The sequence below is a fragment of the Atractosteus spatula genome, chromosome 27 (genome assembly GCF_055471065.1).
Source record: "Atractosteus spatula isolate fAtrSpa1 chromosome 27, fAtrSpa1.hap1, whole genome shotgun sequence".
Taxonomy (NCBI): Eukaryota; Metazoa; Chordata; class Actinopteri; order Semionotiformes; family Lepisosteidae; genus Atractosteus; species Atractosteus spatula.
Window position 1 is genome coordinate 7,244,715 of NC_142732.1, and position 24,821 is coordinate 7,269,535.

At 48.0% G+C, this 24,821-nt stretch overlaps 2 protein-coding genes across 2 annotated transcripts in view; both read left to right on the forward strand.

Annotated features, from left to right (window-relative positions):
- Window positions 1–24,821, forward strand: part of myo18ab (myosin XVIIIA b) — a 272,470-nt gene that overhangs the window by 33,416 nt on the left and 214,233 nt on the right. The gene's annotated exons all lie outside the window — the stretch shown is intronic.
- Window positions 599–23,603, forward strand: LOC148814297 (kinase suppressor of Ras 1-like). The gene is made up of 18 exons (XM_088906858.1): window positions 599–853; window positions 7,293–7,440; window positions 8,364–8,829; window positions 10,688–10,860; window positions 12,770–12,839; window positions 13,815–13,898; window positions 14,015–14,076; window positions 14,174–14,283; window positions 14,402–14,570; window positions 15,696–15,753; window positions 16,819–16,882; window positions 17,170–17,609; window positions 17,917–18,013; window positions 18,130–18,263; window positions 18,582–18,713; window positions 18,859–18,994; window positions 19,236–19,369; window positions 21,835–23,603. Exons 1-18 carry the CDS (start codon window positions 599–601, stop codon window positions 21,839–21,841), a joined length of 2,739 nt encoding a protein of 912 aa, XP_088762984.1. The 3' UTR covers window positions 21,842–23,603.

The window sequence follows — 24,821 nt, forward strand, 5'->3', positions numbered from 1 at the left end:
ATTAACACCTGTCTTTTTCATAAATTTAAAATTAAAATGAATTCTCACAGAACGTGATACTTTTGACACTTCTCTTGGAGACAGGGATCCAAGTTTCCTTTTCACCTCTTATATCTTGGTTTCTTCTGCTCCACCAACCACCTTTAAAATAATAAGTTAAAAAAAGGTTTTAGCAGTGGACACAACAGTTCGGCATGTACAAGTACATGTAGAAAGCATAACATGACCACAAATAATATTGGAGTCCACTTGTAGCCTATAATCACTCGTGTGTTCAAAACCATTAACATTCAACCACTGGTTCCTTCAGTCAAATTACATTGACTGCAGTCCCCTCTGGATAGTTAAAAGACAATTATATTTGCTAGTCGAAGCAATAACAGTACTTTTCCTCTGCTGGCGTTTTCAGTAATTTTCCTCATAGCACAAGGCCGGACTTGGTCAGGTGAACTAGCTCTCCGATCATTAGCCAAGATGATGCAGCACGCTGTCACTCTTTGGCCAGAAAGAAAGAAAAAACAAACCCAGCTGAATTCTGGGTTTCATGCCTGGTGTGTTATGTCATGACTCATAACGTGCCTTGCCGTTGGAGCGGTAGATGAACTTGCAGGCTCCAGCTGTAGTTTATTCTTCACCGCTGCGCTGGCTGAGAACCAGGAAGCTCGTGTTATCATCTGCCCGGGCCTGCGCCGCAAGTCAGCACAGAGAGAGGGAGGGAGGGACAGAGAGAGAACTAGCTGTGGAATTCTCTCAGCGTGACTTGCTCCAGAAACGCCAGCTGTCACGCTTCGCTGTCTCGTTGGGGTATGCAAAGACCAGCGAAGCCTTTTCGAGACTCGGAATCCTCCTAATGGTATGTAGAATCTTTCAAAGAAAGCTCCTTCTACGCTGGGCTTGCTGGTTTCCTATGGTTTTGTCTGGGGGGTTTCTTCTGAGTTTTCTAAGAAGTTTTCTCAGTTTTCTTCTGAGTTTGTTTTCCACAGTGGAATACAAGAGTCCGAAGCTGCTCTGCTGGCGTTGCCTCTTTCCACTTGGCTCCTGCCTCTCGTTTGTGTCGGTTCAGTTTTCCGAAATAAATCTTCCTGCCCGATTGAAGTTGCAGTTGCTGAGGAAAAGTCCTATTTACATCGCGTGTAAATGTACCGAACCGTCACTCGAACAGCTGTCCGCCTCCGAGCCACCACCAGTGACGTTACAGATTCTCTTTCACTGCTGTTTTTTTGTTGCGGGTGGTGTTTTAGGCAGGGGTTCGGACATAGACCTTTTCTGGCAGTTGGACGGTGAGGTGTGGAGACAGGCCTACAGGTTACAGGTGAGTGAGTTTGGCTGTTAGCACAGAAAGGCGATACGCTGTAAGTTAAGCCAGACCCCGAGTCGTGGTTGAGAGAACAGGGTGAAGTTTTGCCTCGGCGTACTGAGTCATCTGCTCTCATTTCTTGATTTACGTCAGACGTTTTTCAAGGCCCGATAGGCTGCCTGGTGTCAGGAGCTGAGATCTAGACAAGTCCAGACAGTGCTGTAGGTATCAGTATGTGTCACCAGTTAAACTGCCAGGCCTGCTGCCTGCTTCTCTCCCCCCCCCGACGCACTCGCACACCTGTGCCGGTGTCAGCTGGGATCGTGTGCACGTGCCCGCGCCAGGCTGGCGCGTCTTCCGGTTCACACGTGTCCTTCACTGGCTGGCGTGCTCGGACTGGCTGTGATCTTTGGTACGCTTTCTTGGTAAAAATAAAAGAGAGAGAAAAGAGAAATCTGTTGGAGCAGCCATTAAAAAAAAAGGATTTCAAGGAAAAAAAAAGTGCTGCTTGCGCCGGTCGTCATCTAATCGTTGTTTCACGTTGACATTTTGTGTGTCGTTCGTGGGAATGGAGTTGCGCTTGGTTTGTCGGCCAGTGTTGTGTACCGAGTTCCAGCTTGTGAAGTTTATTGATTGGCAAAGATGACTTATCTGTCAGAGTGGAGAGTTCTAGGCAGACATTATTCAGGGTTAAATTTTTGCTTGTGCTGTCAAGCCACCTGCTGCCTTGCGAGAGCAGTTTTGTTTTGGTTACCTCACTTTTTGTGGCTGGCTCCAGATAAAGGGTAAAGGTTCCTTTTAAACAAGTATGATAAGCAGTAGTGTTTTATTGCTTTTACTTTTTGACGCCCCTTGCACAGGCGTGAAAGATTTTGCCACCTTCTGTAGAAATTGGGGCTATGGTGTTAAACTGGTGCTGTAGTGAAACTTGCGTTTTAAAATAGAATCAGTGCACTATAACGAAATCTGTCCTCACTTGATATCCCCCCCCCCCCCCGCCTGCTTATCCTCTGTGGACATTTTTTCCACTCTCCACTCCCCTTTTTTGTCTGTTTCCATGTGCTATCTGATGTGTGACCTCATAGCACCGAGTGTGTGTGGTTTTTTCTCCTCAGTGCTTTCTTGTTGTCGTGTCACTCTGGCATGATCCGTTCTCCCTGTTAAAGAACAGTGCTGTTCACATTACCTGAAACTTACTGTTAGACCTGGCAGTGATTCACTGACGTCTTCTTCCGGTGCCATCAGCGCTCATGGCCGCGTGTGTGGGAAAACTAAAGCTGGTTCAGCCTTCTGCAGTGCTGGCAACGCAGTAGGGAAATTCCTGATCCACTGCCTTGCCACCTAACCCAAGCCCTGAGCAAATACCAGGCGTACCAGTCAGTTCAGTTGCTGGTTGATGGAGATTGTCTTGTTTGTTGTTGCATCGCTTGACGATGAGCTCGGCCTTTTGACGATCATCGAAAGTGGAACGCCGAAAGTCTGGTAACTGAGCCTTTCTGAGTTGTTCTGAGTTTGCCATCTGCACTCATTTTAGGCTCCCCCCCCTGTGGGAGTTCAGTGTGTTCTGCAGCAGGTGTGCAGAGGTAATACCGCCGGGAGGCTCTCGGGCCTCGCTCCGGGTCCACAGCCTGACGGCTTCTTTGGGGAATGATTGAGTAGCTGTCAACAGAATATAAAAATAAATAATTTTTGGACACTGCACTCAAAGCGTTTTACAGGTCATGGGGACTCCCACCCACCACCCATGTGCAGCCCCCACCTGGATGATGCTCCTGTCCGTTCCCCACAAACCAGCTCTCAGTGGGGAGGAGAGCAGAGTGATGAAGCCAGTTCAGAGATGGGGATTATTATGGGAATAAGGCCAGGGGGAAATTTGGCCAGGACGCCGGGGTAACACCCCTACTCTTTTGGAGAAACGCCCTGGGATTTTTAATGACCACCCGAGAGTCAGGACCTCGGTTTTACGTCTCATCGGAAAGTTGGTGCCCTTTTACGGTAGAATGTCCCCGTCACAGTATCGGTCTGTTGCACCAGCTTGGAAGCGTCCAAGACCCCCTTCGCATCCTGGCCCTTTGCAAAACATCGAGCATCGTGGGGTTGGCATTTTTCATCTTTGCTTTCCTTCAAAGTGGATTCCTTGCTGTTTTTTTAACTAATGGCATGAGCTAGCTTTGGCTCCAAGGAATGACCACTGGCAGGCCACCTGAGATCTTATGTCCTTCAATTAGCAAAAGTTCCACCCAGTGTTTTCATTAAACCTAGTCCTGTAAGAGCTGCAGTTAAGCAGCGCTTGGCAGACTGAAGATGCCCAGCTCTGGTTCCTCATCTCGATGGCCATTATCTTAAGTCCTGCTGGTGACAGAGGGACTCGTCCTGAAAGTGGACCTTATCTGCGCTGATCCAGAGCTGTCCGGCGAATGTCATTGCATTGTCGACCTCTTCCCCGACACCGCTGGAAGAACGAGGAGGAGGTGCCCTGACAGATCAGACTAATGTTTTTGACCCTTTGTGCATGTGTGACACACTTAGAAGTGAGAACCTGCCCTTTCCTGATTGGCCAGATTCAGCTTGTGGCTTTCCTGGGGGGTCGTGTCTGGCCTGGTCTCCTGCAGTGAAAGGCCTTGAACTTTTTAAGACTCCTCCACCCCTGCCATGTGCCAGCACTCGCCAGGAGCAGGTGTAACAGCAGCAGAAGAAAAGTTGCAAATGAGGAGAGATCTTTTGGCCCATTAAGCTCCTTCTGGGTCATGCAGATTTTTGATCTAAGAATTTCGTCAGGACACTTCTTGAAAAAAGCCATTAGCTTCGACAACACGACTGGGTAGACTGTTGCACACCTCCTCAACCCTTTGTGTAAAGAGATGCCTCCTGTTTTCAGTTTTAAATGCACTTTCAAGTTCTAAATTTGCTTCATCATGCGTCCTCTGATTTGTGTTTCCCTCTTGGTGAAAGTGCAGAGGGTTGACAGTACAGTTTCTGAAAGCTTGAATCAGGTTATTGCTTCTATTTATGTTTTTTATCTCCTCATCCAGGCATGGCTTTAGATTTAGACTCTTGGGGGGGAAAAACTTCTCTAGCCAAGTAGTCTCAATCTATTGGCTCTTTACTGGCAGGCTTTTGAATGTAACTGCTGAAGTAATATTGTGCAGGCTCCAGACATAAGTAGGAACATTCTGTTTCCATATTATTTTGGTTTTATTGGATTAATTTCTGGACACTTAAAAACACTTTTCCAACATTTATAGACAATGAGACAGAAGGTGGCTGCTATTTGAATTTGTCCCTGGAGGCTTATGAGAAAACGTGGTGCTTTCTGTCAAAACGGAGCACTCTGATTAATTTTACTGCGTGGGATAACATGCTGAGAACATGTCATGCTTGGATTTTCGATAGATAATTATCTCCTGAATAGATTACTTTTTTTTGCAGTTACCTTAGATGCCTTACTCCATGAAAATCTCTTTAAAAGATTAGGCTTCCTGCAGTGCCTAGTATCGATGATGTGGATTATTCTGTGTGTGTGCTCGTGCACTGGCATGGATTGGGTTATGACTGGGTTCTGCTATATAAAGAATTATGAAGTGTATGTCTGTAGGAGGGGGTCAGCAGTAAGTGATCCACTGCTTGTATAGTCCTGGCTTTGAAGAGAGGCCATAGAAGAGAATGAGTGCTGACAGTGACACAAAGCTGGGTAGCTATCTATTAGGCTGCACAAACAGGTCACATGTCTTTGTTCGTGCGGCTGGATCTTCAATTCTGAAAACAATGCATTAAGGGACAATGGCCTTGCTGTCAAACCTATCCCCCTGACAGATGGGGACAGATGCTCAGGAGATGAGCTGGCTTGTAATTCATTTGTTGTTTCTATTGAAGGGGAATAGAGCCTTTGATTAAAGCTCATGCCTGCACCCCCCCCCCCTCCTCTTTCCACGCCCTGCAGACTCTCTGTCCTGAGCTGTGGCCCAGAATGCGAACGTTATTGAATTCTAGGAAGTTAAAACATTGATGTTGGCTGTACTCGCACCTGGGTAACTCTCTCTTAAAACAAAAAACGTCATTTTCCCTCAAAGTCTAGGCCGGATGGTTTCTATTTAAGGGTCATTCAAACAATGCTTCTGAGTGTGCGCCTTTTCATTGTATTATACACATGTGGATGTGTGTTAGGACTTTTCAGACAATCAAAACAGCATGCACATCTGTAATTGGACAAGCGGTTAAGAAGCCATTGCAGTGATTAAGGTAAATAAAAGAGAATTTGCTCTTTTCTTATGTGCCCTGATTTATTTTTTCATGACTCGATTCTGAGCTCGGCTCAGGTGACACTGTTACACTTCAACATGGCTTACAGCTGCCTGCACATCTGGCACTCCCATCCGAGATGAAATTTTCAGCGTAGGAAAGGACAGTTAAACTGTGCACTTGTTGAAACTGGGATGAAGTGAGCTGCATGGTGGTGTGACAATTCAGCACTGCCCCCCTCATGGCTCTCCCGGGTTCGAATCATTTCATTGTGTTTCCGGTGGCTGTGTTGTTTTTGTGCCCCAGTTTCCTTTTACAGTCCAAAGACCTGCTGTCTTGGATAATTGGAATCTCTGAAAATTGTCACCTACATGTGTGCATGTACAGTATGTGTGCCAAGTGATATGCTATCTTCCATCCTGAGTGTATCCTGCCTGGCTCCTGCTGTCTCCTGGGACAGACTGGCCCACCGCAGCTCTGTACTGGACTAAGCAGCTATGGAGAATTGATGATTCCAGTCCTTTAAATGTTTTTTTATGTTATGTTTTCAGAAAACCAACAGTCCTTCTATTACTAGACTGTTAGTTCTGTTAGTCTAATTCTATTACTAGACTGTTTCCCGTGTGCTGCTCTGAAATTCAAACATCTCGAAATGTTGATTTTCTTTTTACCTCCAGACAGCCACAGTTGCAAAGGTATTACTGTGATCAGTGAATCAATATGAGGACTTAAACAGTTGTATTAAAAAAAAAAAGTTTCTGCTATGTGGGCAAGAATGAGGAGAGTTTTCCATGTGTGGTCGGAGTTGGACTACGCTGGCAGCCTGTGTTGATTAAGATGTTTTTCGAGCTTCGTGCAGTTGAGGCTGTTAGAATTCAGGGGTGTGTTGCAACAGTGCTTGTTTGTTTTCGGCAAGAGTGAAGTAACTTAAAATCCTAATTAGGAGCCTGGGCCTGAGGCGAGCGATGTGCATCTGCATGCAGGCAGCACAGCAGTGAGCTCACAGTGGTGAATATGGTGAGTCTGATAGTACAGTGTGTGTGATGCTGGGGACTGGTCTTCTGGGGAAGTAGATTTCAGTTCTGTTTGGGTTCAGCCTCGCTCCAGAGTGTGTCTGGAATAGTGCTTTGAATCCAGCATCTGCGCGTGCAATATAGATCACCAGCTTCCCATAAATGCCTGAACACAAATTAATTCCCCTAGTTGCCTAATATTGGTTACTGCCAGTCCAGTTTTGTGTTTTCTGAGTTTCATTACGAGTTGCTTTAAGTCCCAGAATATTTGGGAGTTTTGAATTCAGTGTAATTCAGAAACTCAGAAAGAAATGAAGTGCTTGTTGGAATAAAGTCCAGGATCATTCATCTCTAAAGCTATGATAAGGAAGCACTAGCCTACTAGTAGCCCACTTCTAGTCAACTGAGACTTATTTTTTCTCAGCGCATTGTAAAGCTGCTTTTTGTTTCAATGCAGCCCGTGTTTGCTGAGCATACAATCACACACATTGCAGTAACAGTGAAAACGCAGTCATTTAGAGAAAGTTACCCTTTTGGATTCCTGATGAAGCTCAACCATTTGTTGCAGGATACCTTGCTCTCTACAAAGAGCAATCCCTTTCCCTGGCATGCCATTTTCTTCTTTAGTTCTTTTCACCTCTCTCCCCAAGCTCCTGCGTCTGTACTGGGAAATTCGTAGCTACAGTTTCACCTCGCGGTGTCGGCCTGCATCTCACCGTCACTCTCTCTGTTTGTGTGTACAGGCAGTGCCGGTCAAGCTCTCCCTGGATGCCTTGCTGCAGATGTCAAGCTCTCAGGTTCGAGAGACCATGAAGAGACTAGGCTCCAGCTCAGAGGAGTGCTCCCGTCTCAGTGCTGCCCTCTCCTGTCTGAAGAGAGCCAGTGAGTCAGGTCAGCTCCCGCGCCGTTTGCACGGGCTGCTGTCAGCTTTCCTGGCCGGCCTCGCAACATTACAGCCGGTCCAGGGACCTGCACAGGGTCTAGTGCCAGCTCAGCAGGCTTGATACTTGCAGCAAAGGCAGTGTACTGCTAATGTTATGATGTGCAGAGGACTCCTGATGGGATCGACCAGTAATCTCAGCGATCATGGGTTCGAGCCAGGGTCAAGTCCTTAGCCAGCTCTGACTGGTATTCCCCCAAGCAGTGATGACGGGGGCTGCAGAGGGTTGGGGTGGGATTAATGGGCCGGAGCGGTCTCGGCTCTTAGCTACACCCCCTGTGGCCTCACAGGCACTTGCAGTAACGCGGGGCTGTTTTGTGACGGGCGCACCTCTCCTCCAATCAGCTCCGAGTCTCCTGCATGGGTCGGGGCTGGCTGTGACAAATTAAAAGCCAAGTAGCTCGAAGGTGGGCGGGTCAGGGGAGTCCGCCTGCACTTCCTTATTCCCCCCCTGTGTGGGGTCCCTGGGTTTGTAGCTGCAAACCGAGACATGAAAAACATACAACCGGCTGCTCCAAACCGGGCGGGTGGAAGAAAAATAATAACTGGCAAGCCTAAATTGGCAAGCCAATTCCAGAATGAAACCTTTAAATGTATTCAATATTGCTGGTGTTGATCATCAGAACTAAGGCATTCACAATAACAGAATTCAATCCAAAATCAGTGGTTAAGTGGGTTCCTGCATCCTGAAAGAGCAGGACTTGTTTAGGAGCGCAGAATTTGCATTCTAAATGAGGCAAGTTTTAGTTTGGACCTAATTTATAGGTGGATGAGCTGTTGCACAAGGCTTGAAAGTGCACTGTGCGCGTCAACTCTTGGTAGTTATTCGTGTAGGAATGAGTGTCTAACTCATCACCTGTCTGTCGCCCTGTAGGTGGCGAGCTGAAGGAGGACCTTGGGCCCTGGATTTCGGAGCCCACGAGGAGAGACAGTAGTACGACTCCTCCCACAGAGCAGCTGCCCTGCCCTGGGGGGCACCTGCGTCCCCACAGCCCCTCGCCACTGGCTCGGCCCCCGTGCACAGCGCCCGCCCCCGGGGCCCAGCCCCGCTCCATCTCGGCATCAGCCGTGCCCTCCTCGGACTGCCTGGCTCACCCCCTCTTCGCCGACGGCCTGGCCGACCCCTTCCCACCCTCCCCGCGGCCCGGGCGCTCGGGCCTCGCCAGCACGCCGCCCGTCACGCCGCCCTCCAAGAGGAAGAGCAGGCTGAAGCCCCCCCGCACGCCACCCCCGCCCTCGCGCAAGGTGCTGCACCTGCTGCCCACCATCACCACCCTCACCCGCAGCAAGTCCCACGAGTCGCAGCTGGGCAACCGCATCGACGACGCGCCCACCAGCAAGTAAGTCAAGCGGCCGGAAGACCGCGGTCTCAGCAGCGCCCTCCGTCTCCTCCTCCTGCTCTCTCTGTCCCCCTCTGTCACTCTGGCTCGCTTCCTGTGTCTCGTCAAAGACACAATACCCTGTCCTGAACAGCTCGAGAATCTGCAGGTCACAGCATCGCTGTTTTCTGTTTAAGCTAACAACTGACTCTAAAATCAAACAGGATCCTTCAGTTACCACCTCGAGTCCAAAAATTAAAGTTCCTCACAAGGACTTTCATCTCTTTGATTTGTTATTTGGAAAGAAATAAGGCTGGAAACGTAGTGTGGTGGTAGATGTTTCGTGAATCGGGCAGTTGCTCACTGTTGCACCCCTGAGCGATGTGTTAAATCGAGCGTGCGTTTTTCATTAGCATTGCACTCACTTAAAGTTTATGTTCTGCGGTAACAGTGGAACTTGATTCTGTTTTTGTTTTGCTTAATTTTTTGTGCCCTTTTACCTTTTTACATGGCTGGGTAATCTGGAGCAATCTGAGTGGAATATTTTATTCAAGGGTACGACAACCACCTGGGGATCTGAACCAGTTACAAGTCCACGGTCCCATTAGTAAACAGAAATTAGATTTCCACCAGAGAAATGGGAGCTCCGATCACTTTTGTATTAATCGTGATAATAATGGTGATAAGTATAATAGTAATAATAAACTGGTATTATTATTTTGTTTTATGATGACTACAATGGCGTAGTGGTTAGAATTGCTGTCTCGCAGGGCTGGGGCTCTGGGTTCAATTCCTGGGGTGCTGTCTGCATGGTGTTTTTGTGTTTTGTGATTGCATGGGTTTCCTCCTAGTACTCTGATGTCCTCCCGTAGCCCAAAGACATACTGGTAGGTTACCTGGCTTCTGTGAATTGGCCCTGGGAGTGACACTGTGTGTCCTTGTGTCTGTCCTACGGTGACTTGTGCCCCAGGGTGTGCCCTGCCTTGTGCCCATTGCTTGCTGGGATAGGCTCCGGCCCCCCTTCCCCCACGACCCTGAATTGAATAAGGAGGTTGGGAAAAAGATTTTGGTAGATTTTGTGTCGTCATCGCTTATGCAGGATGGGGAGAAGTGGGGGGAGGAGACGCGTGACATTGCAAAGTTTAATTTCGAGGAGTATTTATTATTTGGTTTGAGCCCGAGGCCTGGCACAGCCCTCTGAACTACAGCCCGGCCCAGGTGCTCGTCAGCCTGATGCTGGATTGGACTTGACTCTGTGCCAGCAGACCTGCCTTGCCAGCTGGGCTTGAGGCCATCTGTCTCCGGTGGGTCCTGCGCTGTCTTGTGGCAGGGGGTGTGAGGGTGCAGCGGTGAAGGCGTTGAATCCACTGCAGACTCGTACCCTGGTCACAGCACTGTTAATACAATACTAAAGATTTGACCAAACGGGCCTGATGGGCTGAATTACTTTTTCTTGTTTGTAATCCTTCTAACGTACTTGTGTACTGTGTGCACTTCAGCTCCCTTTTTATTTTTCAGACAGTGCCCAGTAGCCAGGGCAGTGGAAACAACCTCCCCCTTCACGTACACACACATCCTTTTGTTTTGTTTCCTTCGGATCTTTTCCAAGGTCCGGGACTTTAGCTATGAAGTATAAAGATTGTGTAAAAGCGTAGGTCGGAGGCCCTGACTTCCGGGAGCTTTTGAAATCTGCGCGCCACACACAAGTGGAAAAATACTCTGGCTCGTTTCAGTTTTCTTTTTTTTTTTTTGCTTGTAAGCCGCATCAAGCTACTAAAAAAAACAACAGAGCCTTAGCGCGCGTGCGCACGCGTGTGTGTGTATGTGTGTGTGTGTGGAGCTTGAAAGTGTCTGTGGTCTGTGTGCGCGCTCCCTGCAGGTGTGGGAAGAAGAGCAAGCTGTTCCTCAACGTGCACATGAACGGCAGCGGGAACAGTTCTGAGGACTCCCCCTCCCGGTCGCCCCTGATCTCTGCGAGGACTCCCGGCGCCTCCCCCGCTGCCTTTGGCCTGCCGGGCACCCCCACGCTTCTCGAAGAGCACATCATCAAGAGTGAGTCCCCTCCCCCCCAGCCGCCCCCTCTCCGGTCTTTATTACCAAGATGACATAGATCTGGACGTAGCGCTGAAGGCAAGTGGGCGAGGGTACCCCTCCTCAGGAGACGGGCTACAGAGGTGAAGCGATCAGCGGGCCTTTATTCAAGGTGATGTTAAGGCACAATTGCATGAGAGGAAAAGAACATTTCTTTCTCTTTTTCTTGCTCTTTCAGTTTCCCCTGGCAGAGCTCTCTTTATAGCCAGTGGTTAGAATTGCTGCCTCGCAGGGCTGGGGCTCTGGGTTCAATTCCTGGGGTGCTGTCTGCGTGGAGTTTTTGTGTTCTCCCTGTGATCGCATGGGTTTCCTCCTAGTACCCTGATTTCCTCCCGTAGCCCAAAGACCTACTGGTAGGTTAACTGGCTTCTGTAAATAACAGGAGTCACAGGAGTCGCAATTCTCACAGCCCCCCCCCCCTCATCCAGCAGCTGGATGACTATCCATGCACGCCTTGCTAAGAACATCTTGTTTTCTTTAAGAGCTGCTTGCGGTCTATGTGCTGTGTCAGAATTACAAGGACATACTTATTGTTAACAAAAGAAGCATTTTAAACACACTCAAATGTGAGATCTTCGGTGCTTCGGATCACTACTAGGTTACACAAGAGAGAACAGGCATGAGATTGCATGATTACAAAGATTTTGCGATTATCATGGTGTTACAGAGAAGATATATAAAAACAGCTGCACAGCATGCAGGGAAGTGAAGCTGGCCCTCCTGTGTCCAGCCCCAATATCCTAGTGTCCCACAACACACCTGTCTCTCCTGCCTCCTTATTGACTGCTGAAGGAGAGAGAGGGTGCAGGTCTGCTACAGAGTTTAAAACCTTTGCTTGTTTCTTAATTCCTTGCAAGACACAGACACGGGGGAGCAGAAGTGAGAAGAAATGTTGGACTTGGCTTGGGGGAGGGGTCAGGGGGTATCAGAAGAAACCAAACCAGTTATCCTAACAGACTTTAAGAATTTGTTAGACGGGTGTTAAAATTCCCAAACGGTATGTCAATTAAAACAAGAGCCCCGTTTGCAGATTTCTTGCGAGGGGGATGGCCGCAGAAGGATCTCCCTGATGTGCGAGCCCATGAGAGGGAATTTGGCGCAGTGCCGGTCGGTCGAGTCTGGACAGAAAGTGGGGAAAATATTCCAACTTTGTCTTCCCAGCCTCAGTGTTAATCCCGTACATTTTCAAACTCTCAACTAAACTCTCGGCTCCATCCCCCCAAATGGATCCAGCAACCTCCTGTCTTGGTTAGAAAGAGGTGTAAAAAAAACACCCACTGACTCTGTAGGTCTGTGGTCATGGTGAAATGTGGAAGGTCTATATATCACACTGACACATAAGTACAAGAGCAGTTCCCAAGCGTTCCTTTCTGGTGATGTCATCCGGGAAAGACACAGATCTTGCTACAGACAGCCTGTTGATGCTGTAGAAAATGAATTGCATGAGAGGGTCTGTTTCTTTCCCCAAGATAGTGAATCTGTCCCTGCACATCTGCAAATTAATTAACTTCTGCTGATGTCCCGAGATGACTTGATAGCTGCAAGATACGGACTGTTGCATTTCCTGTGTGGGTGTTCTTCTGTGTGAAAATCATAGTGTTACTGTAAATGATGTTCTCTGTTAAAATACACAGTAATCCCCAGATCTGTCTTTTTTTAAGAAGACACTATATCTGATTGCAAATACATATGAAAAATGGTTAGTTGCATCTGTCATCCTTGTTATCCCTGCAAATTCTCTTCTTTTTCCCTGTAACAGGCTTGTGTGTTAAAAACATGACTCGTCATTTACTTGCGTAGGAACACTTGTAATCCCTGGAACATTACTGCTGGCTCTTGGCTCACTCCTGCTCTGTCTCCCTTGTCCTAGATAATGTAGCTGTCCATCGAGGGTCTCCGCAGGCTGTCAGAAGGGATATTGGTTTAGCCATCACGCACAGGTGAGATGTGCTATTCATTTCCATTGGCAGAGATTTTTGGGGAGAAAATCTGTACTCGGTTTCTTTGGAAAACGAGCATATTCCCGCAAGGGGTTGCATTCCACCGGCTCATTCCACTAATTTGGGCTGATGATCCCATCCACCCTCGTACAATAAACGGGCGCTTCCATCATCAGGACCACAAACATTCAAACCCTGCTTTGCCCCTGATCTGGTGCTCTGTCATTGAGCTACCACAGACCAAGGTAGTGCAGTTAGCAGTACTAACCTGTAATGCCGAAGGATTCTCTGCCTGATACTGCCTGAAGGAGTCCTAGTCCGTCCTGAACTTGTTTTGCCTGTCAGCAGTCACTCTCCTGCCTAGCACTGTGCCAGTGGCTCTGATCTCTGCTAGTATCCTGCACGGCAGCACAATACCTCTGTCTGCTTGGACCCTGATATCTGTGCTCTCATCCAGCCCTGTCCAGATCCCAATCGCCATTTTACTTCCATAATCCCTGTCTGTCTCTGCCAGCCTCTGATTCACGCTGAACCCACTGAGCACCTAGCACTTGGATTCCCAGTCTGTCGGCAAGACGCAGCTGCCTGTTTCAGCAAGCTGTGTCGTAACACCTGGTGCTCAAGCCATGCCTGGGCAAGTGCCTTTACCAATTGAGCCACTCATTTACTTCGCAAAGCCATAAACCCAGAATTACTCCTCTTTTTCTTATGAGAAAACACTGTGTTTTGTTCTCCTGGGGCCCACATCTTTTAGAGCAATCCACTGAAATCGCCCAGTGCAACTGTAGCTTAATTCCATTGACTTTTCCTTTCCATCCCTAGTTAGCAAAGCCATCCCTGGCCCCAGACGCAGTTAGCATGAAGGTCAATGAAGTCGGAAGCCTGCTGGGCGAATGGAAAGTTCCATGGAGACACGGCCATTCTGAAGCAACAGTGACGTCTCTGATCATCGCATTGTTTTTATTCTTCCGACAGGTTCTCCACAAAGTCGTGGCTGTCGCAGACGTGCCAGGTGTGCCAGAGGAACATGATGTTCGGCGTTAAGTGCAAACACTGCAAGTACGTTCCGGACCCGAGCCCCAAGGCAGGATGTTTCTGGGGCACACTCTTGAGTTTCCCTGGTGTTTCTGCCTGCGGGTATTATGACTGAGTGCGTTTTCTGCCCATTCTTGCAGGTTGAAGTGCCATAACAAATGTACAAAAGAAGCCCCTTCCTGCCGAATATCGTTTCTCCCAAGTGAGTGCTGTCGCCTCTCGCCGCCTGTCCTTTCGCTTGAGTACAAGGGGGATTATGATATTGTCATCGTGCCGCCTGCTGTCCCGTTGTTTTGCAGTCGCAAAGATCCGCAGGACGGAGTCGGTGCCATCGGACATCAACAACCCCGTGGACCGGCCGGCGGAGGCGCCGCAGTTCGGCACCCTCCCGAAGGCCATAACCAAAAAGGTGAGGCCGCCGCAGGCACCGTCTGAGAGGCAGCGGGGTGCGCCAGGGCTGGGCGTTGGGCGCCCCTGCGGTTCTTCCAGGTCCGGGCTCAGTGGGCTCTCCCTTTCTCTCTCCGCAGGATCACGCGCCGGTGCTGAACCAGCTGGACTCCAGCAGCAACCCCTCCTCCACCACCTCTTCCACTCCTTCGTCCCCGGCCCCCTTCCAGCAGAGCAACCCCCCCAGCGCCACGCCGCCCCCCAACCCCTCGCCCAAGGGGCCCCGAGACAGCCGCTTCAACTTCCCCGGTGAGTCTCGGAGCACGCCTCTCGCCCGCTCACAGACATGGCTCGTTTTACTGGCATGGACTGATGCTTGCTTGAATTCATTGCCCTTTGAGCGGTGTTTGAATGAAGCCATGCTGAGGAGTAGAAGGGGCCTGTTTCAGACAGCGGCACAGTTTGAAAACTGCAATCGAAAATGATCTTTTTCCTCGTCGCTGTCAGCGTTTTAACCAGACTAACCCGAGGCTCACTGGGAAGGGGGGGGGGGTATGTATGGGAAGATTTCTAACAGCTTCTCTAATCCCATGTGTCTCTTTCTCCATGCCTGGGGGCTTCCCTTTGTTTTCAAGCTGCCTGCTACTTTCAGCATAGACAGCAGTTTATCTTCCCTGGTGAGTTCACATTCTCCCTCTCTCGGAGTGGTGCTGCATAGACCTGTCCTGTCCCTCTTGCTTCAGCCCTGTTCCTTCTGTTCCCACTGGATCATTCTGTGCTTTGGATAACCTTGCCGAATGATTTTGTAATGCTTTGGTTTATCGCCTCACCTGCAAGCTGTTTGTTTTTTTTTTAACCGTTTTGGAGATTCAGATGTGTCTGAGCATGGCCAGGCTCGGGAGTTTTCAGCTTGCTTGGCGTCAGGGCTGAGGTGTTCACTTCTGGTCCCGGAGGGCATCTATGTCTGTAGGTTTTCGCTCCAATGCTGCCCCTGACGGGCCTCGTTCCACTGACTGCGGCTTGAATTTGAGTTGGTTTTACGGCTTTTCCCTATTCACGTGTTAATCGTTAACAGAACTAGAAAACTTGATGGACTGCAGGACTTCAGGATCAAAATTGGACACCTTGGCCAGTAGTGTGTTATTTGTATGGCTTCTTGTGGAGATTGTCAGTAAAGCTGTAAAGTAGGTACATCTCTGATTTGCACGGTACATGTGTGACCTCTTGTGGACAAATCCAGAAGTGCACTGTCTTGCCAGCAGGCGTCAGTCCAGACATGTTTACCTGTCCGTGCAGTTATTTGAGCAACTCTTTTGCAAAACTATAGGTAAAGAAAAGAGCAGAGGCTCTACTATACTCTACAGGCTGAACGTCTTGTCTTTGAGAAGAACATCTGACTCTAATCTAAACCAGATTATCCTTGTTTCCATCTAGATGTGCCCAGTTCACCACAACCAGTGATCCTACACCCTGAAGGGATACAAGACAATGTGTAAGATTGCCTGATATATGAAAAGATTGGTGCATATAAAATCTTGATCTAATTACCCACTTTTATAGATAATTAGTGGTTTGAAAATGTGCATTTTTTCCCCCACTGTTACTTAACTGCATGCGTTGACACTTTGTTTTAGTGAAACACCACATTGTTAAACTGAATCGGCATGTTTTTTCAGTAGTTCAGGTGGGTAGCTGCTTCAGTATGCGTATACTGCAAAAGAAGAAGTAATAGGTTTATTCCATGCTGAAAAGAGAGGAGAGAAAACACATCGTTTCGGCTGTGAAGCCTTCTTCAGGTGTGAGAAAGACAAGGCAGACAGCAAAGATGAAATAGCACAGAAGAACATAAGCTGGGAGAGGGGAGAGGCAGAGAGGCCACTCAGGAAGTGCAGAGTTGAGAAGGGTGAAGAAAGGTGTGAAGTCAAAACCTGCATGAGAATAGAGAAGATCACACGAAAATAAGTCTGTCATTGAGAGAAGAGGGACAGTGCGGACCTAGTTTCAGGATGAGTTTCATTTCTGTCGTTTTCCTGCTATGGGAGATGAGAAACCCTTCTTTGAGAACAGAAACAGAGAGATCAGGGTGTTCATGGCCGTCTGAGGTGAAATGAGAAACTATGGGCTTGGAGAAATCTTTGATCTTCACAGCCCTAACATGTTCTCTGAAGCGGTCTCCTAGTCTCCTTCCGGTTTCCCCAACGTAGATAGCTGGGCATTTTTTGCAGGAGATACAGTACATGAGGATGCTGGAGGTACAGGATGTCAGTCCAACCATTTGCCCTTGTCAGCACATCATGGGCTTAAATCACAACTGGTCAGTGTACTGCGCATCCAAAATATTGCTGGAATAGGCCAAAATTTTGAAAATTTTAAATGGTGTCTCACTTTTTGTACGAGAGCAACGTCACAGGTGTGGCCTTTATGTACTATAATTTGCATGGAAAATAAGTGTTTCACGAGCCACAATACCCTTCACCAGCACAAATGACTCTCACCCGCACTTGTCATTGAGCAGGCTTGTGTAAACTGCTCTCTGCCTCTCCGTTTCACCCTGCAGTGAGATGGATCCCACAGGAAAAGAGGATAGCGAGTCTCAGAGGTCCGGAGAGCAGGATGCAGGGGTACGTTGTCCGTGAGGTGGCCGAGAGATCTCGGAGCAAAGGATGAAGTGTTTTGTATTGATCTGCAAAGCCAACATTGCAGTAGAAGGAAACATTCCCACTGTGTTTTATATTAATTGTTCTGTATGAATACTCTGCCCCCTACATGGGCTTGAATAGATTTTGTAGTTTCCTGCAGATCTGATCGGCCACTTTTGTCCCGCATGACTGAGTGATCTGGTTTTGATGTTGATGATGATGTCATCCCTGACGAGTGAGCATGTCGTTTTGTGCACGCTGCCTTGCAGGAAAACGAGGAGGCCGAGGAGGAGGAGGGGGAGGAAGAGGAGGAGGAAGGGGAGGGGGACGAAGAGGGAGGGGGGAAGGGAGGCTCGGAAGGCGAGTACGAGGCCGACGAGCTGGATGACCTGCCCAGCCAGTGGAGCCACTGGAAGGGCCCCATCTCCCGCAAGGCCAGCCAGACCAGCGTGTACCTGCAGGAGTGGGACATCCCGTACGAGCAGCTGGAGCTGGGCGAGCTCATCGGCAAGGGCCGCTGGGGGAAAGTGCACAAGGGCCGCTGGCACGGGGAGGTGGCCGTGCGCCTGCTGGAGATCGACGGCAACAACCAGGACCACCTCAAGCTCTTCAAGAAGGAGGTGATGAACTACAGGCAGACGCGGCACGAGAACGTGGTGCTGTTCATGGGCGCCTGCATGAACCCGCCCCACCTGGCCATCATCACCAGGTGAGGCAGGCGGCGCGATGGAGAGAAAGTCCCATGCTTCAGGGAGAGAGGGCGGGGGCAGAGCGACTGCGAGCAGGAGAGGTTGAGGGTGGGGAGGATCTGGAAAGAAGAAAGAGAAAGGGCGTGAGACCCCTCGCCAAGCCGAACAGCGACAGACAGGGAGAAGTGCTGAGATCAACATTGCACAAGCGGTGTTGCCGGCATTCACTTATGACGGAGAGACTTTTACAGCTTTGACCACAGTGACGTGATGAGCCGGCCTTTAAGCCAAGGTTGTTAACGGAGGCTCTGCTTGAATTCTCCCCAGCTTCTGTAAAGGACGGACGCTGTACTCTGTTGTGAGAGATGCCAAAAACACACTGGACATCAACAAGACGAGACAGATTGCTCAGGAAATTGTAAAGGTGAATGTTTTTCTTTTCTCTTTTGTCGAAAGAAATTCTTGCTTCTCTGTGACTTCAAGGGGGCGTCCCTTTACACATGTCTTAGTCCTGACCCCTCTGCTGTTTTTGTCCTCCAGGGAATGGGCTACCTTCATGCAAAAGGCATTGTGCACAAGGACTTGAAGTCCAAGAACGTCTTTTATGACTCGAACAAAGTGGTCATCACAGATTTCGGGCTTTTCGGAATGTCTGGAGTTGTCCAGGAAGGGAGGTAATATCACCCTTGTTAACTCTTTGCTTTATTTATTTTGAAATTTTCTGGATGACGTTAATTCTGAGTTGGGACACATGGAGAACAACTGCTCGTCACAATTAAGGATTGATCATGATGTAGAAAGGCCAAGAAATACAGGCAAGATGTGGTGTCTTATTGTGGTAGAATCTGAGGAGCAGGGAGAAAGCTCATTTTATTGACTTTCCTGGATATCCGGAAATTAATTTCTGAGCTCTCGAGTCCCCAGTGGGATTGAGTTGAGAGGTGCTGTGGCTGTGTTGTGCATGGTCTGCAGTGGTGTGTCCTGTGTTGCAGGAGGGACAATGAGCTGAAGGTGCCTCATGGCTGGATCTGCTACCTGGCTCCCGAGATTGTGCGCAGGATGTCCCCAGGAGGGGATGAGGACCGCTTGCCCTTCTCCAACGCGGCCGATGTCTACGCTTTTGGGTACGAGCTTCACCCCTGGGTGGTGGTGGGTGGTGGGGGGGGGGTTTGTTGAGCATGATCTGCCACGCCTGCGTCTCACCTGCTCGGACCAGAACGCTTTTCCTGCAGTGGCGTGACCGCTGTCTCTCTCCCGTTTCCTGTGTAGCACTATCTGGTACGAGCTGCAGGCTCGGGACTGGCCCATCAAGAGCCAGCCCGTGGAGGCCACCATCTGGCAGGTGGGCAGCGGAGAAGGAATCAGGAAGGTCTTATCGGAAATCAGCCTCGGAAAGGAAGTCACGGTAGGATCGCCGACTGTATTCCCTGTACAATAAAGGAGAGTGGGGCCAGAGGCATGAAAGGCTCAATAAGAGACGCAAGTCTATACAGAATACACCCTAAATGCGTACAGCATGTTCGATAAGACCTCAAGAGGAAACGGGAAACGTTGTCCTCCATGTATAAACTAGCGGAATTATAACGTGTAAGCAACACGCCGGAAGACAAACCAACACCTGTCCTGTCTTTCTCTTTCCGTGTTAGGAGATCCTGTCGGCCTGCTGGTCCTATGAGCTGAGAGAACGCCCCACCTTCACCCTGCTCGCAGACATGCTTGAAAAACTGCCAAAACTCAACAGAAGACTGTCCCACCCGGGGCACTTCTGGAAATCTGCAGAGTATGTATCCTAGAGAGGCGTGTGGAGCCAGACGCTCGCGCCCTCCCCCCCCTCCTGCACGTGCTCTTTAAAATGGACCGCATCATGACCCAAAGAATACTCGGGATGGACAGGGAAGTCCTGGCTTGCTTGCAGTGGTTTGGATCCCTATATATAGCTTGAGCGCTCCGCTGTGTGTACAGGACTTCTAACATAGGGGAAGCCGCAGCCTAATGCTGGACACTCCAGGGTAGATAGAGCCACCCGAAAGGTCTTTGCAGTGATGCATAATAACATGCGGAATGCAGGTGTCCAGTGCCCCCCTTGAGTGGGCTTACAGGGATACTTGCAGCCGGAAGTAGACAAAAACCACTTGGAACCCTTAGCTGCAGGCGGTGAGGACCCCAGGAGGGTTCGCCTTAGTTGAGCCCCAGCCATGGCATCACACCGTGCAATGATCAGGACCTTGTGGCCAGGGAGATCTGCATTGGCAGCAAAGGAGCCCGAAGGCGGAGCCATGTTAGGATGAGCAGGAGGCCGGGATGGACCTGCTGCTCTGCTCCTGGCTCATGTGGTGTCCTTGGGAACAGAGGAACTCTTGGGGAATCCCTTGGGAAAATCATGTACTAAGTACTCTTGAGCATAGAATGGGTTTCTCATTCTAGTTCCTGCAGCCCTGCTTTGATCTTCTAGTATACTCAGCCATGAACTGTTCCCTCATGTGGAGGGCTCTGTCAGTATCATTAATTCAGAAAAACTCTTCCGATCATCAGAATTGTTCTGAAAGAGAAGAGGCTGTTAGGTCCATCTAGCCTGATTGGTAATGAGTAAATTGATCCAGTGATCTCATCCAGCCATTTCTTGAGAGAAGCCAGTGTACTGGCTTCAACAACATGGCTGGCTAGCTTGTTCCATACTCCCACAGAAGTGCCCCCTGTCCTAAACTCAGTCTCAGACCACACGTACAAGGGAACAGCAGGATTCATGACAGCTGCTCGCGAACAGCTCCCGAGTTGGAGTGGTGTACTGAGGGATCGGCTTAGTGGTTCTTGTGCGAGTTATGCTTGGGCCCACAGTCCCTAAGCTTGTCTTAATGAAAAACTCCTTATGGGGACAGGGATAGAGGGGTGACTAGAATCCCAGGAGTTCAGAGATGTGATAGTTAATGGTTTTCCATCAAATACCCATCCATCCTGAAGTCTGCTCTGTACCTCCTGGGTGTTTCCAGGCTCCTCTCCTCCATCTGTGCATGTCCACATAAAAGCTCACCAGCCCTCAACTGCTTTTTAACTCATTGTGTTTTTTTTAACTGATTAATCAGTTGGTTATGGTGGAATGATAGATGGACTGTATCCATACTCACCTATACTCAAAACATTATTTTAGCATTTGTTTTTTGTTTCCTATCTTTTGATTTCTGATTTATTTTTCTCCTCCCTTTTCTTTTCATTTCTGATTTGCCTCTTCTGTCTCTTTCTCAAAATTTCCCACCGGCTTTCCTCTCCCTGGGCTGGGAAATGGGATGCTGCGTTCTGGCCTCCTGGTGCCATCCTGTGCCCCTGCCTCCTGTGGACCCTGATTCGTCCTGCCTCTCTCTCTCTCTCCAAACCCTGCATTCCCCTGCTCCCCCTGCTCCCCCTGCCTCAACTTGCGCTCTTGTAAATTCTTGTTCTCCACTGGCTCCCCTGCACGTTTTCGGTCTCCCCTTGCTTCACAAACCCTGATCATCTGAAGTCGATGGCATGACTCCTGCCTGAGGGGGCACTGTTGCCAGGGACTTCATCTCTACTGTCCTGTCATTTACAAATAACTCTGTGTGAGGTGTGATCAGTGCTGCGCACCCAGACCCCAGGGATGTGGACACCTCAGTGTCTCCTGTCCCCGTTGTCCCCTGTAAACTCGGGGTGACTTTGGACTAGGCTATAACATGTCTTAATAGGTACAGTATTGGTGTCGTGCGCACCTTTTAAATCAGCTGTAAATACGTCTTACACACAGGAGTATAGATCAAGATTCAATTAAACATTTGAGTATGCTTATTTGAAAGGAAAACCAGAAGACCCTGTGGCCACCTGAGACTCTGAGATCTTAAGATCTGACATCCCCTTTCTGGACCTGAGCTGTCTTAGCCCAAAGCCCAGAATGCCAGGGTTACTGGCATTGAAGCCCAGTTCTAAATGGCAGCGATGCAGCCTATACTGTCTGTGACAAGTCTGTCCCCAGATAGCACAGGGGTATAGGCAGGATGCAGTCAAGCTTTAGTCTGATTAAGAAGGTTTCATACAGTTTTGCAGGGCATGCTGGCACATAGGGAATTTCCACTGCCCAGTGCAGAGACAGGAATTCTGTTTCTTTCGACATCTGTACCTACAGTACACTGATCACTGATCAGGCTCTCGTACCTCTTGCTCTGTCGTTTGACCAGCTGTGACCTATCTAACACAATCTAACCACTGGCTTTCCTTCTGTTTTTCTTCTTAATATAGGTTGTAGCTGTCGGTGCAAAACCTGGGTCTGCCTTGCATGCTTTCAAATCCTTAATTCTTTAAAAAAAAAAAAAGAAAAGCACTGCAACAGCTCCGCCTGAGACAGAAGCTGCTTCCACTAATCCAAAAGCCTGATCTTCCATCTGTAACTTTTGGACATGACAACAATGGCATTGTTTTTTTTCTTCTTTCGCTGCTGCTTTCTCTCCGCCTTTGGTTTTTTGAGTCACAAGCTCTTTGGCAAGTGTCTATGCTGACAATTGTAATACTGTTCTAATAACTGACCTATAATAGTTATTGTTTGTTTTTTTTGTACTAAATCCTTTGCTCTGGATTTCACCTGCTGAGGAGTAATCAAAAAAAACTAGGCCAGAAGTCTTGATCGTACATGTTGTTTTTTTTATTTCTGTTTTTCGATCAAAAAAATCTTCTCCTCCCTTCCTCATTTGGAAAAAATCCTCTTTCCCTTTTGCTAAAAGTTTGGCCCAGTCAGAGGAACACATAGCAGCTTCAGGCCTGCCTGCCTCCTTGCCTTCAAACGAATGATTCTGGGGCGCTTTTGAGTTCCCACCAAAATGGGAGCTGTGCACCTCGAGTTCCAGATGCGACATACGAGTCCGTCCGTCAGGGGACCGCAAAATTACAGAGCACCTGGTTTCTTTTTTAAAAAGCACATCTTCATCGTCTCCGGGATGTTTTTGGGATGTCAGTACTGGGAGAAAATCGCTCTTGTCATCTGCGTCTCTTACGAGCCGTAAGAAGCTTTGTGCACCTGAGATAGAAAAAGAGCACTACACGGGGATTTGTACAGCTGTGGTGGTTGCAGTTATCGATCGTGCTTCGATACTTGAACTCCGTCGGAGTGCAGCGCATCTTCTATTTCAAGGAAGCGGACAGGCTGTGCTCTCAGCCCACATTCTCTGGTGGCATGTGAAAATCATGTTGGACATGCTGTGGGATCAGAATGGGACTGATTTCGTATCAAATCAAATTTGCACCTTTTTTTCAAAGCTCAAGGCTTGTAGTACTTTGTACTAGGATGTAATTGCTTATGCACTCTTTAGGCAAGAGGGAATGCAGTTTCGTTTTTCTTTTTACAGTTCATCACTTCAGTGGGGACTTTATCTGTGTTCAACCATGGTTTGGCAAAACAGCTTTTTGCGCGAAGAAATGGTTTGTCAACAAAACTGGCCAACGTCATGACAGTAATAGTGTGTGCAACAGGTTTTGAGTGTGTACTTCAGAAAATCTCTCCTGCATCTAAGCAAAATCCAGGCCTGGCCTGGCTGTGTTTAATAGGTAACTTATTTTAAAAAATATTACCTCTTTTGTGTGTGAGTGTGAAAGTGTTTGTGTGGGTGAGAAAGTTGGTGAAGAGGATGCTTAGGGGTTAATTCTGTGAAAAATAGCAGTAATTGAGTTTTATTGAAATATCAACATTATATATATTTTTGTTTTATTTAATGTACAGCTAACATAATTCTTTTAATATTTGTATAAACATTTTATATTATACTGTACGTCATAACATTTTTAATAGGTACTGCTCCCCTCTTAATGTACAGTCTTTATATATATTTTTTTCATGTACAAAATGCTGTTGAAGATGTATTGTACATTTTTTTTTTAGAATGGGTCAATCCATGTTTTTTATGTCATGTAAGAATTCATATTTTTGTATTGCATGTAGCTACCATCCTGTAAACTATTTTGTTTTGGGTTTTCATCCTTTCAAAGACAATAAAACCAACCTTCAGACACGCTACATACTTTTGGTTTAGTAGAAGATGGCAGGTGCTTTTTTTTTTTGGGTTTAGTTTTGAAGAGAAAGTGAGGGTTTGTTTCTCTAGATTGAAAGTAGGAGAAAAAAAAATACGATGCACTGACTTCATTGATTTTACATTCTGGTGCCATCTCAGTTCAAAGCTGGCCTGACACACATGCTCTCTTACCCAGGGTACCCAGGGGGGTAGGAGTGGGATATTCAGATTAATATCCATCTGAAAATGAAGCACTTGGAAAAGAGGCACCCAAATTATCTTGGCATTGTATGGGGTAGAATGTCTTTCAGGTACAATTAGAGACAGTGAATGCTTTTTGTATGCCTTGGCTCTCAGTGATGCTTGGATGCAGAACAGGGAGAATGAGGATGTGCAGGTAGGGTTGGGATTAGTGCCTGACACATCCACCAGCCGAGCTGTTCCTCTCTGAACACACTGTAAGCGGAGGAGTGGGTCGTACGAGCCAGTGTAAGCCACCTCATTTCTCTCTGCGTCAGTACTCGGTACTGGGCTTGGCACTGTGAGTTGAGATGCACAGACGTACTGTAATTGGCAGTTCCAAATTCTGTGGGTATATAGTAAAAAAAAAAACCCTGATGATTCTAACTTGCCATTTTCCCAAGTGCTTCATAGTTCACTAATGAATGAAGTCTTTAATATACTTTAATCATCGCTGACCGACAAGTGCAGTATACGAAACTGCTACACATCAGCTGTAGGGCACCAGTAAGTCTGTTTGCATGTCTTTGCTTCCTCAAAAGAAGAAATCTCAGTAAACGGAATTTAACTTTTTGAAGCCATCCATTTCCTCAGTTTCATTTTTATTTTATTTTTATGAAGGCTTTATTGCTGCCTTTTAAATGCACTTTTATTCTATCCAGAAATTGTAAAGAGTTGAAATCTAACTGAATGGGCTGGTATCTCAAAATGTACACCTGTACAATCCACAGGCCTTATTCTAAATGTGTGTTAAACAGATGAGGACTTCAGGATTACAGACAGAGCCAGGTTTAGCTGGCTGCAGTGCCAAAGTAAAGCTTTTTGTACTTAGTATGTTGATTTTTGTGATTATTCATCAGTGCAAATCGAAGTTAAAAGGCTTTCAGACTTGAAAAAGGCTAAGCGTGGGTTTGTTCTCTTCGACATTTGGTTTTTGGGAAATGGGGTTTATTGGAATTCGGAAGTGAGATGCAGTGACGCCTGGGA